The sequence below is a fragment of the Mytilus edulis genome, chromosome 10 (genome assembly GCF_963676685.1).
Source record: "Mytilus edulis chromosome 10, xbMytEdul2.2, whole genome shotgun sequence".
NCBI lineage: Eukaryota > Metazoa > Mollusca > Bivalvia > Mytilida > Mytilidae > Mytilus > Mytilus edulis.
Window position 1 is genome coordinate 41,762,203 of NC_092353.1, and position 15,845 is coordinate 41,778,047.

Below are 15,845 nucleotides of genomic sequence, written 5' to 3' on the forward strand. Positions count from 1 at the left end.
ATCCATTGTTAATCTGGTTTTGTTTGTGCGTGTTTTTTTTAATGTAATGATATGTATTCGGTGATATCGCATGGATATACACTACATTTCAGTTATTTGTCGTGTGTTTAGTTTGAGGCCATTCAAATAAAACATTGAGGACTTATTAACGGCTGAGATGATTAAGAACAGCCATTAAAGTGTAATTTGTTTTGGCTTATCCATTGGTCTTGAATATTTAATTTCAACACAATTACTAGTTCATTCTTAATAGTTACCATCTGTGATGAAGTGGAAGTTGATGGGCTTAATGAATAACCCTTGGATATATAAGTATTTATACTGCACTCGTTCTATTTGAGCAGTCAAAATGCGTTGACCGTATATGTCTATGTCATATACAGTCGCTGACCTGATATCACTTTTTGTCATGAATATTTTTGGTATAAGATCTTAGAGAGGTCAGATTTGAATATTCCAGTGAAGCAGTGCGAAAATTTTGGGGTAACCCCTTGTTTCTTTAATTGGGAAGTACTGGAACTATTCTTTCATAGTGTACTAGATCTACTCCTGAATCTTAATTACAGCTCTTTTATGAAAGCATGCAAAGCAAACCTTTGATCAACTTGCTTGCTATGTTTGTTTATATCTTTGTATGTATGATTGCATTTATGTTTGTTTGTAAACAACAGGTATGTAGTCTGTTTCAGTCTGTCTACTATATACTGGAATTTGATGTTAATTTCTAACTGAAACTCTGCCTACATATCGTTTGCAAACATTCAAGCAAATATAGCAAGCAAGTCTATGAAAGTTTTGTTTTGAATGCTTTTATAGAATAGCTGTAACAGTGTTCTGCTATTTACCTGTCTTGCTCTTTTGATTGGACCTGAATCATCTAAAGCTGTGACTTGATCTATTTGAAAAAAGAAAATGCATATTTGGACAGTGAAGATCATAATTATTAATTATTAATTAGTCTATATTTCTAATTAAAATCCTAAAAAAATAATACTAATACTAGCTAGTATGCATGGTATGTGCCTAAAATAAGCATGCACAAGCCACATTTAGATCAGAACTTTTTCTAACTTTTAATATTTAAAAGACAACATACATGTATGCAACTTATGGAGAAACACTGTTGTTCAGTTGCATAGATTTCAACAAAATTAATTCATTTTTATGTCTTCTTCAAAAAATTTTTTTTAAAGAAATAAACATACATGCATCAAATGTAAAATCATTACCATATATACTGTATATAATACAAACCTTATTTACATTAAGAAGTTTAAATGTTGCACTGCATGCTTTGTTTTGGCAATCTAGTAACCTTTGTTTACAGTTTCTGCAAATACATGTACCTGGAATTATAAAAGAATCATTAACTGTTTTACATAAAAAAATTTATGGTCATATGTTTTATAATTATTGTTTAATTAGGATTTATTCAAAAAGTATATACAGTTTAATTTAGCATGTCACTTAAATGTATGTGGTTACAACTTGACCTGGTCAGCACAGCATCTTAATTCAAATACACAAAAAGGAAGCATAACCTATTTGTGTCATTTTGGTCTCTTGTGGACAGTTGTCTCATTGGCAATCATACCACATCTTCTTTTTTTTATACAAACATGTACATCATGTACATATAATGTGCTACATATGTAGACATTTTTTCATATTTGCATTCTCAAAGAAAGTGACTTAAAACCCACTCATAAGGGTCCTTATAGCATTTTAAACTTGTGGCTGTTAGATATTTTATATTTAATGAAGATAAAATGTAATTCCCTGGCAAGAAACTGTTTACAAAGCAAACATACACTTTGAATAAAATAAATTTGGTCATCATGGTCATGAAAATAGATTGAAAAAAATCACTAAAACGTTGGTCAGCATTTCCACTTGAAAAACAAGCTTTTTGCAACTTACCTAGATTATGAGCAAGGCCTATACAATTTGGACAAATAAATAACATGCACAGAAATGGGACAGCCCCCCTTAATGGCTTATGCCTAAAGGAACACATGTCTTTGCAAAAAATAGAAATTTATAATTTAGTTAAAAATATGCTTACCTGTTTCAAGTTGAAGCAATAGTCCATGAAGTATATTTATAGTTTCCACATTAGACAGTGACAGTTCTCTCATTTTTTAGCATCAGACGGTTCATGTCACAGGAGTTGATCAAAACGGAACTTCACTTAGTTTCCCCCTTTTTCTTTTTTCATTGTTTCCAAGTACATTGAACAATGGCTTGAACTTATCTGTAAATTTCATGAAGTGACGGGAGCAAATCACATTCTGTACAAACAGCATCTTGTTTATCATGGTCATCATCACAATTTTCACATGTTCTCTCGGTTTCGTTCTCTCAAGTTTGTTATGACTTTCATGTCCTCTGAACATACATTGACACAGTAAAGGCTCATCATTGTTATGAAACTAACCAGCCATTACGAAGCATGTATACAGATATATTTTAGAATTAAATGTAAAGTGTAAAATATGTTGATTTAAAGAAGCAAAACATGTTGCAGACGTCTATCTCCATTTTTTGTGTAGATAAACAAATGACTTTTTCTATTTTTAAACTTTGGTGAGTTCTAAAAAGGGAAATAGCTCTTGTAGATTTCAGGCAATTTTTTGCATTTTTATCCAATTTTTATAAAAAAAAATCTAATGAGCCCCCAAAATGTTTTTGCAGAAATGAGAAATATCAATCTTTTGGAATAAAAGCTATTTTTTGGTTTATTCAGGAATGGATGCGTTTTTTCATAAATTAGGGGAAAAGTTGGTTCATAATTGCATTAGAATATGCTCAAATTCATACTACTAACCTAGATTAAAAATGTCAATTTGAGTTTAATATCAGAAAAAGTGAAAAAATGTCACTGAACAAGTATTTAAAAGAAATTGATATGATATAAACTGCACCAAACATATTATACTGTATATAAGTCACTCTAAGCCGAGAATAGCAAAAATCAGCTATTTTCAATATTTTAAAGCCTGTTGCCATGGTAACCATACATAATTCAGGGTGACATGTACAGACTTTTTTCATATTTTATATCAATGTTTGTTGTCAGAAAGTTTCAACAAAATCGGTGACCACCCGTGCCCAACTTTGGTTGACGGTTACAGAGAATGGGTGTTAAATAGAAATTGCCGAAATTGTAATTAATTATTCATACGACCTATTCAACCTGTTATTGTTTCAAAAGTATACAACGACTCAAACTAATTTCTTTTGCAATTTTTAGGGGAAAAAAACATATTTCACTTGTTAATATTTTTGGTTTGCAAACTATATATCATTATGTTTGATGCTTATTGTTGGTATTTTAGTTCATTCTCAAACAAACTTGTTCATCATCGATTGTAGGTTTCAACAGGTAGATGTACATTTCATTGTGCTGTATATTTCTCCGCCTGCAGGGTATGAGGCCTTTTTTTAAAAGGGGGAAGTTTCACAATATTTAGATCAAATAATAACATACACACTAAACAAAAATTGAAAAAGTACTCTTTTATATTGCAGTATAAAGACAATAATAGTGCATTGACTTGACATATCAACGATATCAGGATGAGGCTTAGAAACGGGGAAATGCGAGGCTGTGCCGAGCAATTTCTCCGTTTCGGAATGCACTATTATTGTCTATATTGATCCACAATCGGCCTTTATTGTGTTATTGATACTGGCACCAGTCATCAGTTCTAATTCTTTAACCAAAATTATATTGGTTTAATTGAGCCAGGCAAATTGATAGTAACACACAATGTATAATGATTCTACAATGAAACTGCTAAAAAAACATGGAAGGGTATTGATACATTTGTGCTTGCAAGATACCTTTTAAAATATCCATTGGGATAAATAAGGAATATTCATAAACATATTTTTTCCCTATTTATTCAAATTTCAATTCATTGTTTGTAGGGTGTATTTTTCGTTCTCTAATTTGCTTGGACTGACCTCCGTAGACGTTGATTACATGCATGCCTAAGACATCAATAAAGAAATTTTAATCTTTAGAACTTTAAATCAAAATTCATGAAAATCAAACCCTGAAGTCAGTTAGCGAAAAAGATTTAGACAGAGCCTAATGAAAGAGGGACGAAAGATATCACTTCACAAAAGATATCATATCACAAAAAGCGAAAAAACACCGACGGTAACATTTCATATGACTGCAAGACAAACCGTTAGTCAGTAAAGGAGATACAAGATGATGATACATACATGTAGTTCATCTTATGATTATTTTTAGGCTTTTATAATAAGAACTGTAAATATATGCTTGCCTCTTTTCTATAATAGCCAAATTATTTTGATACTATTTCGAAGAAATTGACGACGCACATACAATGTAAGAATATAAAATGCAAATTTGATTAAACTTTTTAAGGACTTAGCAACGAATTAAATTTTAATTGCTTACAACTTTTTTTAAACATACATGATATGGTCATTGAAAATAATCAAACATATTTAAGGAACGTAGCTTCGTATGCCTAACCAATAGTCTAGAGATCAAGCGTCATAGTAATAACAAATATGGTACATGTAGTCTATGGAATGGACCTAAATGCAAACACTTAACTTACTTTCTTAAAAGGACATATATATCAATATGACATATTTAATTATGAACTTTAAAATGTACTACCCACGATAAATGGATCTGAACGTAAACCAATAGCTTAAACGCTCACTGTAACATATGTGTCAAATTGCCTAACTTATGGTATATTCTGCCATCTTTGATTTATTATACAAGATGAATGAACCCATGGAAAATGTTAACCTAAGTGAATGGACTGATGAATCAACCGATCGATATGACAGATGAACAGACAGTGGTCAGTATAAATGCCAGATCCATTTTTGTGGGCATGAATAAAACCTTACAGATGTAAACGATAATATTGATGTATACTTCATACAATAACTTTTAATACACTACTATCTTTTAAAAGTCTGCTGATTAACGACAGAAGCTACAAGTGATATTACTGGTCTTTTATATGAATTACATAGATTTCTAGTTTTCAGATTTGATAACAGTTAAATTTTGTGAATTTAGGTTCTTACCTTTACGGTCAGCTTGATCAATATAAGATGATTATAATCTTTTTTTTCACCTGTTAAACAGGTACGTGTTCAATTTTTTATTAAAAAAAAGAATAACCATTTTGACTAACGTAGTAATATGTTTTGGTGATTTATTGGGAGTTGTCCTTCAATTAATCACAGTTCTAAACCAGAACAAAGTCATATATTAAAGTCAATAATACATTTTTACGTATTAACTGTTCTTAAAAAAAAGGATGATTTCTTGAAAATCCCAGACGGTTTCACTGCTGCTCTCTAAAAAAAAAACCCACTGATATTGTCAATATTAAACACTGATTTGTTTATTCATTTTTGGAGGGGGGATTAAAAAACAAGTAAAATAAAGACCATTACCCATGTAAAATATAAAAAAAATAGTTTAAAAGACGTAACCAACAATGTTATTTATTATAAAAATGGTAGCTTACTCCATTTGTACTTTTGAATTCTTTTGCATTTTTATATAGGGGAGGAGTGATTAATTCGAATTATTTGATTGTGGATGTGAATCGATTGCTACTAATAATAAAGTTTTGCACAGCTTTGAATATCAGTATTTTTTGTTCTACTGTGAGTATTAGAGCGAAAAAGTAAGACATTAGTGAACATTTTGATTGGAATCTGTAGATTGTGAATATGTCTTTGGCGAGGTACATTGAATAATTTGCATTTTAATAAATATCATTAATATACTTAGAAAATTTAAATAAATTTTAAAAAGAAAAACTTTTAAACAACTTTATTTTTCTAATATAAGGCCATTTCTTGAATATGCAGATGTAGTTTGAGATATATCTACACTGATTTAAGTTTACAAAATAGAAAGCGTCCAAATAGAGGCTGCAAGGATTGTGACTGGAGGGACACGGCTAACATCTATTAATTTACTTTATAAGGAAACGGGATGGAAAAAAACAAAAGGATAGACGAGAGGCCCACAGACTTGCAGACTTGTACCAAATGTCTAATATTACCAATGTTATTTCAACTGATCGGGCGGAGCTTATGTTTTAATTTGCATAAAGACAGTCTTTTTGAAGATGTGTGTGATAAGGATGATTGTCGTTATAATTATTGAATTCAAATCACCTATCAGTGTCACCAAACGCATATACAAAAGAACTGAGTGTATGATATGGAACGAATAACTGGACACTACATTGATGAGTTTACCCCAAAACTCCTGTCTATAGATAGACTAGTCTTAAGTAAGCAAACTTCTAAAACCCCGACCAGTCAAGTGAAATAAATCTAGTAATAACATTACTCCATCATATCTTAATAAAATTTTACCTCAACGGTTCCGTAATATTCATGAATTTAATACGCGTAATGCGAACGATTTTCAACCTATTGCAGCAAGAACAACATTATACTCTTAGCTATTTTCTCTCATCAACATTAAATCCTGGAACTCGCAGACAATTGAACTACAAAATAATCCGTCCCTTCTCGCCTTCAAAAATAATTTTAAAAGTAACTATGAAATTAAGCCGGTATTTTATTATTGGGGTTCCAGATCCGTTCAAATATATCATGCAAGAATAAGAATAAACTGTACTGGACTCAACAAACACCTCTATGACAGAAACTTGGTACAATCCCCGAGGTGTGCCTGTGGAGACCATCAAAGGTACACTTCTCAACAAATTGTCGACATTTTTATGGGAACAAACTCAACACATCTACCTGATGACCACTTCTTATTGTCATATGAGTTGGAGTTCCGTCAAACAAAACAAGAACATCGAAGATGCTAGATTATTCAATTTCACATTCAGATATAATGATGATGTTCTTTCCATTAAAAATCCACATTTTTTCTGATTGGGTTCCATTAATATATTCTTGAAAACTAGAAATTAAAGAAACAACAGAAACGGCTTTCTCTGCATCTTTTATAGACTTATTCCTTAGATTTGAAGTAAGCAGTCATCGTGAAAAACGAGACAATTTAAATTTTAACATATTTAATTTCTCCAACCTCAGCAGCAACATAACAACGTCACTTGGATGTACATTTCCCAACGCATTCGGTGTCAGTCAGCTTTCAGGTCAAGCTTCTACTTTATAAAACGTCACGAGTGTCTTAGCAGAAAGTTGATGACCAGGGTTATATAAAAGTGCGGCTCGTCCTTTTATAAAAGAAGTTCATTGAAAGATATCAAGACCATGTTGATAAATTCTCGTATCAACTTCATGATTGATACTTGATGGTCTTGAAGTATTGATTGTTGGTAATGAGATTGATTTGTTTTTCTTAATTACGTTTTCTTTTGTAATATACTTTTGGCGTGTTTCAGTATATATGCATTCCGGAATTATGTAATTGTTCTGTGCATTTTTTTTATATTCTTGTCTTTTATTTTTGCTTATGTTCATTGTCCATAGAGTTTACATAATGTAAATATGTCATTTCTTCCTGTACCAAGTTAAGAATATGACAGTTGTTTTGAATTGTTTTGATGTGTTTGGCTTTTGATTTTGCTATTTGTTAAAGGACGTTTCGGTATGAATTTTCGCTATTTCGGTTTTTTACTTTTTTACTTTCAGTGTGTTAAAACTTTCACAAGATTATAGAGAGAGTAAGTTTCTTACAATATAAACAAAAACAGAGGTGGAATATTATTGCCAATGACAACTTTCCACAAGAGACCAAATAACACAGAAACTAGAAGCTATTGATCACCACATGATAAATGTAAAATCATTAAAACAAGAAAAATTACGGCCTAATTTATGTACCAAAAAATGAACGGAAAACAAATATGTTACACAGTAACGAACGACAACCACTGACCTATAGTGTCTGACTTGGACAGTAGTGCAACTTTATATGTACAACATAACAACGAACTATTTAAATCTGTTGGAATAGGCTCATCTCTTCAGATAAAGCTTGTAAAAACCGCCATATTGGGATTTTAAACCACCTTTAATCAAGTGATTTTCGTCGGTAGTGTCTGCAGTATTTGTCCTTTGTTAAACATTGTTAGGTTGTGGCCGTGTTTTTGTTTTGTTTATATATATATAATGTACATGTAGTACCAGGCCTTTTAAAGCCGGAAATGCTCAGTATTGGAGTAGTTTGGTATCTTATTATTGATATCATTAATGATTTTTTCCTTTGTATTTTAGATGTTTGATTATCGATTTCATAATATTGAGGGTTTAACCTATACATGACATACATTAAAAAAGACCCTTTTCTCATTAAAGTCAAAGGGATACACAAAGGTAGGTTTCGAATGTCGGAAGTGTTGAAAGAGACTTTCCAACAAATACTAGTAGATATTACTTCCTGATTGAAAGAAAATAGTAATTATTTCCTGCTTGAAAAAAACACATTCGAGTATAAGTATATAAATTTCCGTTATCGCATCATAATTTTTCATTCTCTAAAAGCTATCTTGATAAAGATTTGTGTAGTCATTAACTTTTACTGATACTTCTTTTGAATTTTCACTTTAATACAATTGTTTTCAAAGTTTGTACTTAGAATTTTTTCTTATAAGAAACACATTCTAGTCCTTAACTAAATAAGTTTCAGTATATTTCACTCTCAAAATCCCTATTTAAATCTTTCTATCCAAAATGATATCCACTGGAAAATATTGCAACAAAAGAACAATGGATTGTGGTAGACACTTTAATTAAAATTAAGATGATACCGGCTTTTTGGAAACCTGTTTATAAAGATTGCATTTATAATTGGAGTACGTACATGTAATGTGACATTGTAAATGTTTTGCAAGTGTACGCACGAATTAAAATTATGAAAACTAACCCCGATGTAATAATTACATATTCAAGAAATTCATTTTTGGAATATCACACACTTTTCCAACAGTTGGCGTTTTGAAAGCATATAAGATTATATAAAAAGATATTTTATTAATGACAAATTATCTTTGGTCTTCTCTGTGTTCCTTGTCATAAATTTTGTTGACACAAAAATTGATCTTAGAAACCTGAAACATACGAAAGCACACATATTGAGTAATGCATATACATGTAATCCAATAAAACCAATCCGAGTCATCGGAATCAGTTTTTTGCAAACTTAGTTTTACTGTGCGTATTGCTTTGTTATGGGGAGGGTTGAGATCTCACTATAGATGTTTAACCCCGAAGCATTTTTGCGTTTGTCACAAGTCATGAATCTAGCCTTTGTTAGTCTTTCATGTTGTTTTTTTAATTTATTTTAGTTCATTTATATGTTTCGGAGTTTAATGTGACGACCATTTTCACTGAACTATTACAATTCTTGGGAAGTGGCCAGCTGTAGCCCGCCTTCGAGTGGGAGATTTTATTGCTGTGTTGAAAACCTTTAGGTGGCATTGTGCTTTTTTCTGCTCTTTGACTGGGTTGTTGTCTCTTTGACACATTCTCTAAAAAAAAAACCTCCACAAAAAAAATCTTATATAAAAGTACAACTTTTTATATGTTCAATTAGTTAATTTTCATCTTAAGTAAACTTTTGTCATTAATTAGTTTAAACACAACAGTAAAAACAATATAACTTACTAGTTAAATTTACATACACTAAAATACCGGTACTGTTGAATTATAATTAAGTGTACTTACAGAAGTTGCTTTCACAGATGTATGGTTTCTTATCTAAGCAGGCGACATCAAACGGTTTGAGAGTACCCCTATCATAGGCGAGCGCCACACAGTTGTAATTAGTTCCTCTCTTACCATAACCCGGATACCAAGCTTTAATCACAGCTTTACTCTGATCATATGACCAGCGAAACTCTCCTTCTTTTAAGTCAGTCAAACCAATCCAGTAATGGGCTATGAGAGATTAAGACCATGAAGATGTGTTGTAATTATTTCTTCGAAATTTTAATATAATCATAACAACTTATTGTTTAATTAATATCAAATAAATAGATTGAAGAGAACGATCAATTTGAGTAAATTGAGTACAAATGGACAACAAGTTGCACCACTAATAACATGGCAAGTTATATTTGATTGCATGGTTTTTTTCTGTTTAACGCTATTTTCAGAACACACGGATCTATCTTATTTTGGTGGTGAAAGTTGGAGATACCGGAAGAACCTCTGACTTTCGGCAGGAAGACCGCTCATTCTTGCCACGCACGGTCCGAGTTTAAAGCCTCCACCATTGGTGTGGTTCGAACTCAAAACATAAGTGTTGACAGACTAGGTATCACTGAACAGGAACCTCTGAAACCACTTTGCCATCGATACCCTAAGCAAGATTTAAAATGATACGGTCGAATCAAATGTTTACCGATATGTTGCTGTGTGTAATTACTGATCTAGGACTAACCTTTTTTTGCATATGAATAAATTTTGTTTTTTTCCTTCTCGTTATCCATTTTGGCAAGGTATCCTCCAATTTCTCTACATTTTCTCTGCACAAATTATGAAAACTTGTAATTAGGAGATGAACAAATAATTTCCTATGTTCAATATAATTGGTTAGTCCGTTAGTTTTCTCATTTGAACTGTTTTACATTTGTCATTTAGGGGCCTGTAATAGCTGACTGCGGTTAGGATTTTGCTCATTGTTGAAGACCGGATGGTTACTTATCGTTGTTAATTTCTGTGTCATTTGGTCATTTGTGGAGAGCTGTCGTTGGCAATTATACCACATTTTATTGTTATATTTATACTGTACAAAAAGTCTTAAAATTAAGAAAAGCCATTTATAAAACACAATGTCGCAAAATAAACAATTTATCAATCCAATACCAGACACGTCGTCATTGACAAAATATTTTTGTTTCATCAAAAGAAATTTCGTTATAATTGCAAACCATTAAATAATACTGTATGCACACATTGTCCTTTGAACTGTATGTGTTGCTTGGTTATTGTCCATTGTTCAATTTATAAAGAAACGACTAAATATATAAGAGTGTCCTTCAAAATTCATTTCGCAATTTTGATGTTTTTTGACGAACTAAAACCATATATACAATAATCGTCGTACAATGTTTTTACCTCCGCTGAAAACCAGTCTATATTTTCAGGACTAAAGTAGTAACAATGTCCGTCAGCTTTGATCAGTTTTGTCTCTGTAATAATAAAGACAAACAACAAATTAAAACAACAAGAACATAGTATTATAATAGTTTTTAATTAAATAAAAACGACGAAAGATGATGACGACGACGATTGTGATGATTGGTTTTAATAATAGAACATTATATGCATGTTTTGAATTTAAAATATGCGGACGAACAGCGGTGTTACGTATAATTAAAAGACACAGTCGGGAAATGCTGGAAAAACAAACATCAACTAAAAAAACCCTCCTAAAATAGAAGTCAGTTAGAGGCCAACACTAAGTCTTCAATTGTCGTGTCTATTCAATATATAAAAGTATAGATCAACATCGAAATCAATTTCAAGCGGTAAAATTGATGGATGTTACAGGAACTATCCCAGTTCTGTTTGCAACACCAAATTACTTTAATCACATAAACAGAAATATGTGTCACTCATGATAACCTGCGATAGTGTTACTATCGAGGACAGACCATGAACTAGTGACTACGTAAAGTAAAATATTAAATATAAAATAATAACTATGTTTGTTTTTTCTCGCAAATATGATCAATTTATCCTTCCCGTTTTAATGTCGTCAGTTTGCTCACAAAAACATGCAACACAAATCATCAAGGAAATTTAAAACACGTACCATATTAATATTACTAAACTTACTTCCAACATCTTTTCCCAACACTTTGAAATCAGTATCTAGTTTCTTTATCTTCTGACCAATGCTGTTAAGTGTGGCTTTAAATTTCTCGAGATTGGTTTTCAAAACAACAGTAGTCTGTTTTACGTTATTTGTCATTATAGAGACAGTTTTTTTAAGTTCTGACTCTAAAGCAGTAATAGTCTGTTGATGGTTAGTCTCCAATGTTTTGAGAACTGTTCCGATATCGCTTTGTACCACATTAAGGTCCTTTGTGGATTTATCGAAATCCTCCTTTGCCTCATTGGTTAAACATGGAAGACCAATCACGTCTTCAACTTTCTCAAAGAGGAACAGAAGCAAAACGGTATGTAAGATTAAAATCATCTTCTTTTAAAACTGTAAGAAAAGAGTATGGAAAAGGTAATTCGAACATAAACATATGTGTTTTGGTTTCTGTTAAACATGTTAAACAGTGTGTATATGATTTGGTATTTTTTAAATTTATAATGTATGTATATAAGGACGGGAACTATGTTGACGTTATCTGATTATAAATGTCTTTCTTCGTACATGACTGACAAACTTAACCTGGTGATGTCTTAAGAGTTTCACAGGGAAACCGTAGTTTAATCTTCTCTTTTCATAACCTTAATGCAAAGTAACAGATACTACTATTTAATAATTTATTAACTAGTCCCAATTATTGATGCCTGTCTCAACAAACAGCTCTTTAAAATAAATTAATTGATTTGAATTGTAATATAGAACTATTCTTATTAGAACTAATTTAAGGACTTTTTATCTGTATAATAAATATAGATAAATTAAAAAGATAGTTAATAACGAGTTTGATTTCAAAACATTTTGTGAAATAAATTAGAATAATCTTTTTCAACTGCTCCAACTACAATGTGCAAGATCATTGTATAAAGTCAGAATCCATCAACAGCAACGAGGCAAGTTAAAGCTGTACACGGACTTAAAAGTTATTTCCAAAGTACCTGTGGGAAGGTTGACAAATGTACTGCTGCAAATAATTGATTTCGATCAAAAATGGTTTGTCAAAGGGCGCTATATTTTTCAAGGCAATAGATTATTACAAGATGTTATAGATTTTTGTGAATTATGGAATGAGGAGGGCGAAATACTATTCTTGGACCAATAAAAAGCATTTGATAGGGTGGAGTGGGAATAGATAGATTTTGTTTATTTAAATTTGGGCTTGGGGAAAAATTCAGGAGTTGGGTAAACATGCTTTTCATTAATGCAAAGACGTGTATTCATACGAATGGGTTTACTTCTAGATGTGTAGGCATAACTCGTTCAATTTGTCAATGATACTCAATTGCTCCTATAGCATCAATTAGAAACAATCCTAATATAGAAGGAATAAAACTTCCTACTAGAACTCGGGACTATGTTGAAACAAAGCTAAATATGTTTGCTGACGATACTCAACTGTTTAATAAAAGTGAGGAGTCTATCGAAGAAACCTTTAAGATTTTAAAACTGTACGAAAAGGCTTCAGGGGCTAAAATGAAAATGGAAAAGACTGTGGGTATGTACTTGGGCAAGTGGCGAAATAAAAAAACAAAATTTAACAAAGTTAAATGGTCTAAGTGGCCTGTGAAAGCCTTCGGGGTTCAACATGGATTTAGGTTCGACTTTGATCAAATTTGGTTAGAAAAAACAAATAAAATAAAAAACTGTATGGAGGTTTGGAAATCAAGAGATCTCACATTTACGGGAAATGTTTTTAATGACTAAATCCTTTGTAATGTCTGTGATTGGATACGAAATTGAAATGAGAGGTATCCCAGATATATACGAAAGACAAATAAATAATATAATGGGACGGGAAAATAAAGCAATTCGCTGTTTACCGCAAGAAAAAAGGGTGGATAGGAATGATAAACTTAAAGGGGCACTCGCTACGAGATATATGAAAACCTAATATATTATTTTTTTTGGCTCAATCAGTAATGAAATAAGACCCAAAATAAAGGGGAAGAGGGTCTAACTGTATGTTCTTATTCAAAGCATTGACCATCCCCCCCCCCCCAAAAAAAGCGTTTTCCACCATCCCCGTTTTGGATCTGCAACTGCAAACGATCTATATTCTTTTTTTTCATTTTGTGGTTCTCTTCGCGTTTATACTATGTCGATTTCTTCAAAAAAAAAATTAGAGATATACACCCAACACTTGACTTTAGTTGTTAAAATCTAAATCATTATCTCTAAAAAAAAAATTAAGAAATCGACATAGTATAAACGCAAAGAGAACCGCAAAATGAATTTTTACGAAAAAAACAGAATATTCAAATTACCGCTTAAGTGGGGTTACAGGAGACTTTAATTATACAAGTACAAATAAAGCAAACACTTATTTGCGCGTACCTGTTATTTGTGCAATAATTGACTGATTGTAGGATCAATCACATTATATAGTTGATCTTGATTGGTGTCATCTATAAATGAAGATTAAAAATGTAAAAAAAATATTTCATTATTTTCGAAACATCCGAACATATATCTTTCTCCTGGTTTTCGAGTAGCATCGTGGTTGAATTTAACCATTGAACTCTCAACAAATGCGTTTTCTTTACTTAAGGTTAAAAAAGAAGAAAACATGAGTAGAAGAAACACTGAAATTTACAACCGTAGTCATTCTAAAAATTGATGACTGCAAAAGAAAAATCGAAAGGAAAGCATACTAATTCTGATAAGGAAACACACTTCTAATAGGATCATTAGGAAATTGTTGAGGTCAATGAATGTAGGAAGGACTTTCAGTTCTTAAAATTGACTACTGTAAAATCATGTCACTCTCTAAGGTAGCTATAATATTTTACAAAGTTTAAATGATCGTAAGAGTTCCCTCGCTTACCCTGCCTATTCTTAAAAGTTAAATATTTCATCTTGGAGTTCATTTAGTGTCATTGATATGTCGTAGGTTCTTAATAGGATTTAAATATAGTGATGAACATCCGAATGTTGTAGATTAACGAATTGTTAAAAAAATCAACACCAGTAACAGAGAAAGAAAGAATACCGTAGGCACTCGATCTAAAGATCTTTGTCTTAACTAATAAATTTAAACATAAGAAGATGTGGTATGAGTGATAATGAGACAACTTTCAATTCAAGTCAAAAGTTGTTAAAGTAAACCATAAGAGGACAACGTACGGCCTTTAACACGGAGCCTTGTCTCACATCGAAATGATTTATCACAACTTGGAAATTTAATTATATACATTTTTCTTTATATTATACATGTATTATGATTATTGCTTTAAAGTTTTTTAAGATAATTATTTATAGTTTAAAATAAACGATATCAGGATAAGTCATAAAGAGTTATTTCTATATACACGAGAGAAACCATTACCACTATTTTTACCAACTGATAAAATTAAGCGATCATCTATTCTATAAGAACCTGCAATGATTTATGATTTATAATTGGCTTAGATTGATTGATAGAGGCACATGTTCCTCCTACATGCATCCTAACTAAAAAAAAAAAGATCGTTCATATGTCATTGGTAACTTGTGCCAACAACAAACCGATTGATGCCCCCAGATTACAGTGTATTGAATAAAGGCAACAGTAGTTTACCGCTGTTAGAGTTTCAATAAATCGATTGAGGAAAAAAACAAATACGGGTTACAAACTTAAACTGAGGGAAACACATAACATAAGAGTAGAACAACGACACAAAAGAAACACAACACTAAAATACAACACACACAGAAACGAACTATAATATAACAATGGCAATTGTACTGACTTGGTACAAATGTTTCGCCAAATACGACTACGGTAATCTATTCCTGACATAAGAAAATCCTCAGTTTTTCGAAAAGTTCTAAGTTTTGTAAACTGGAAATTTATAAAAATGACCATATAATTGATATTCATGTCAACACCGAAGTGTTGACTACTGGGCTTGTGATACCCTGGGGGACGAAATGTCCACCAAAAGGGGCATCGAACCAGTGGTGTAAATAGTCATCAAAGGTACCAGGATTATAATTTAATACGCTAGAC

General features: G+C 31.6%; 1 protein-coding gene and 1 long non-coding RNA gene across 2 annotated transcripts; both read right to left on the reverse strand.

The window, feature by feature from the left end:
- Positions 1 to 845: 845 nt before the first annotated feature.
- Positions 846 to 2,845, reverse strand: LOC139492433 (uncharacterized). The gene is made up of 3 exons (XR_011656835.1): positions 2,066 to 2,845; positions 1,255 to 1,346; positions 846 to 895 (listed from the first exon to the last, which is right to left on the reverse strand). It is a non-coding gene; the product is annotated as an uncharacterized lncRNA (long non-coding RNA).
- Positions 2,846 to 9,072: 6,227 nt separating this feature from the next.
- On the reverse strand, positions 9,073 to 12,178 carry LOC139492775 (C-type lectin domain family 10 member A-like). Its single transcript, XM_071280925.1, has 5 exons — positions 11,815 to 12,178; positions 11,092 to 11,165; positions 10,415 to 10,499; positions 9,697 to 9,909; positions 9,073 to 9,080 (listed from the first exon to the last, which is right to left on the reverse strand). Exons 1-5 carry the CDS (start codon positions 12,176 to 12,178, stop codon positions 9,073 to 9,075), a joined length of 744 nt encoding a protein of 247 aa, XP_071137026.1.
- Positions 12,179 to 15,845: the final 3,667 nt, after the last annotated feature.

Excerpts from the sequence above, each read along its gene's own strand:
- LOC139492775 (XM_071280925.1), bottom strand. The coding sequence starts at position 12,178 with ATGATTTTAATCTTACATACCGTTTTGCTTCTGTTCCTCTTTGAGAAA. Across the intron at positions 11,166-11,814 it reads GTTGGGAAAAGATGTTGGAA|AGACAAAACTGATCAAAGCT; the intron begins GTAAGTTTAGTA and ends TTATTATTACAG. Across the intron at positions 10,500-11,091 it reads TAGACTGGTTTTCAGCGGAG|AGAAAATGTAGAGAAATTGG; the intron begins GTAAAAACATTG and ends TAATTTGTGCAG.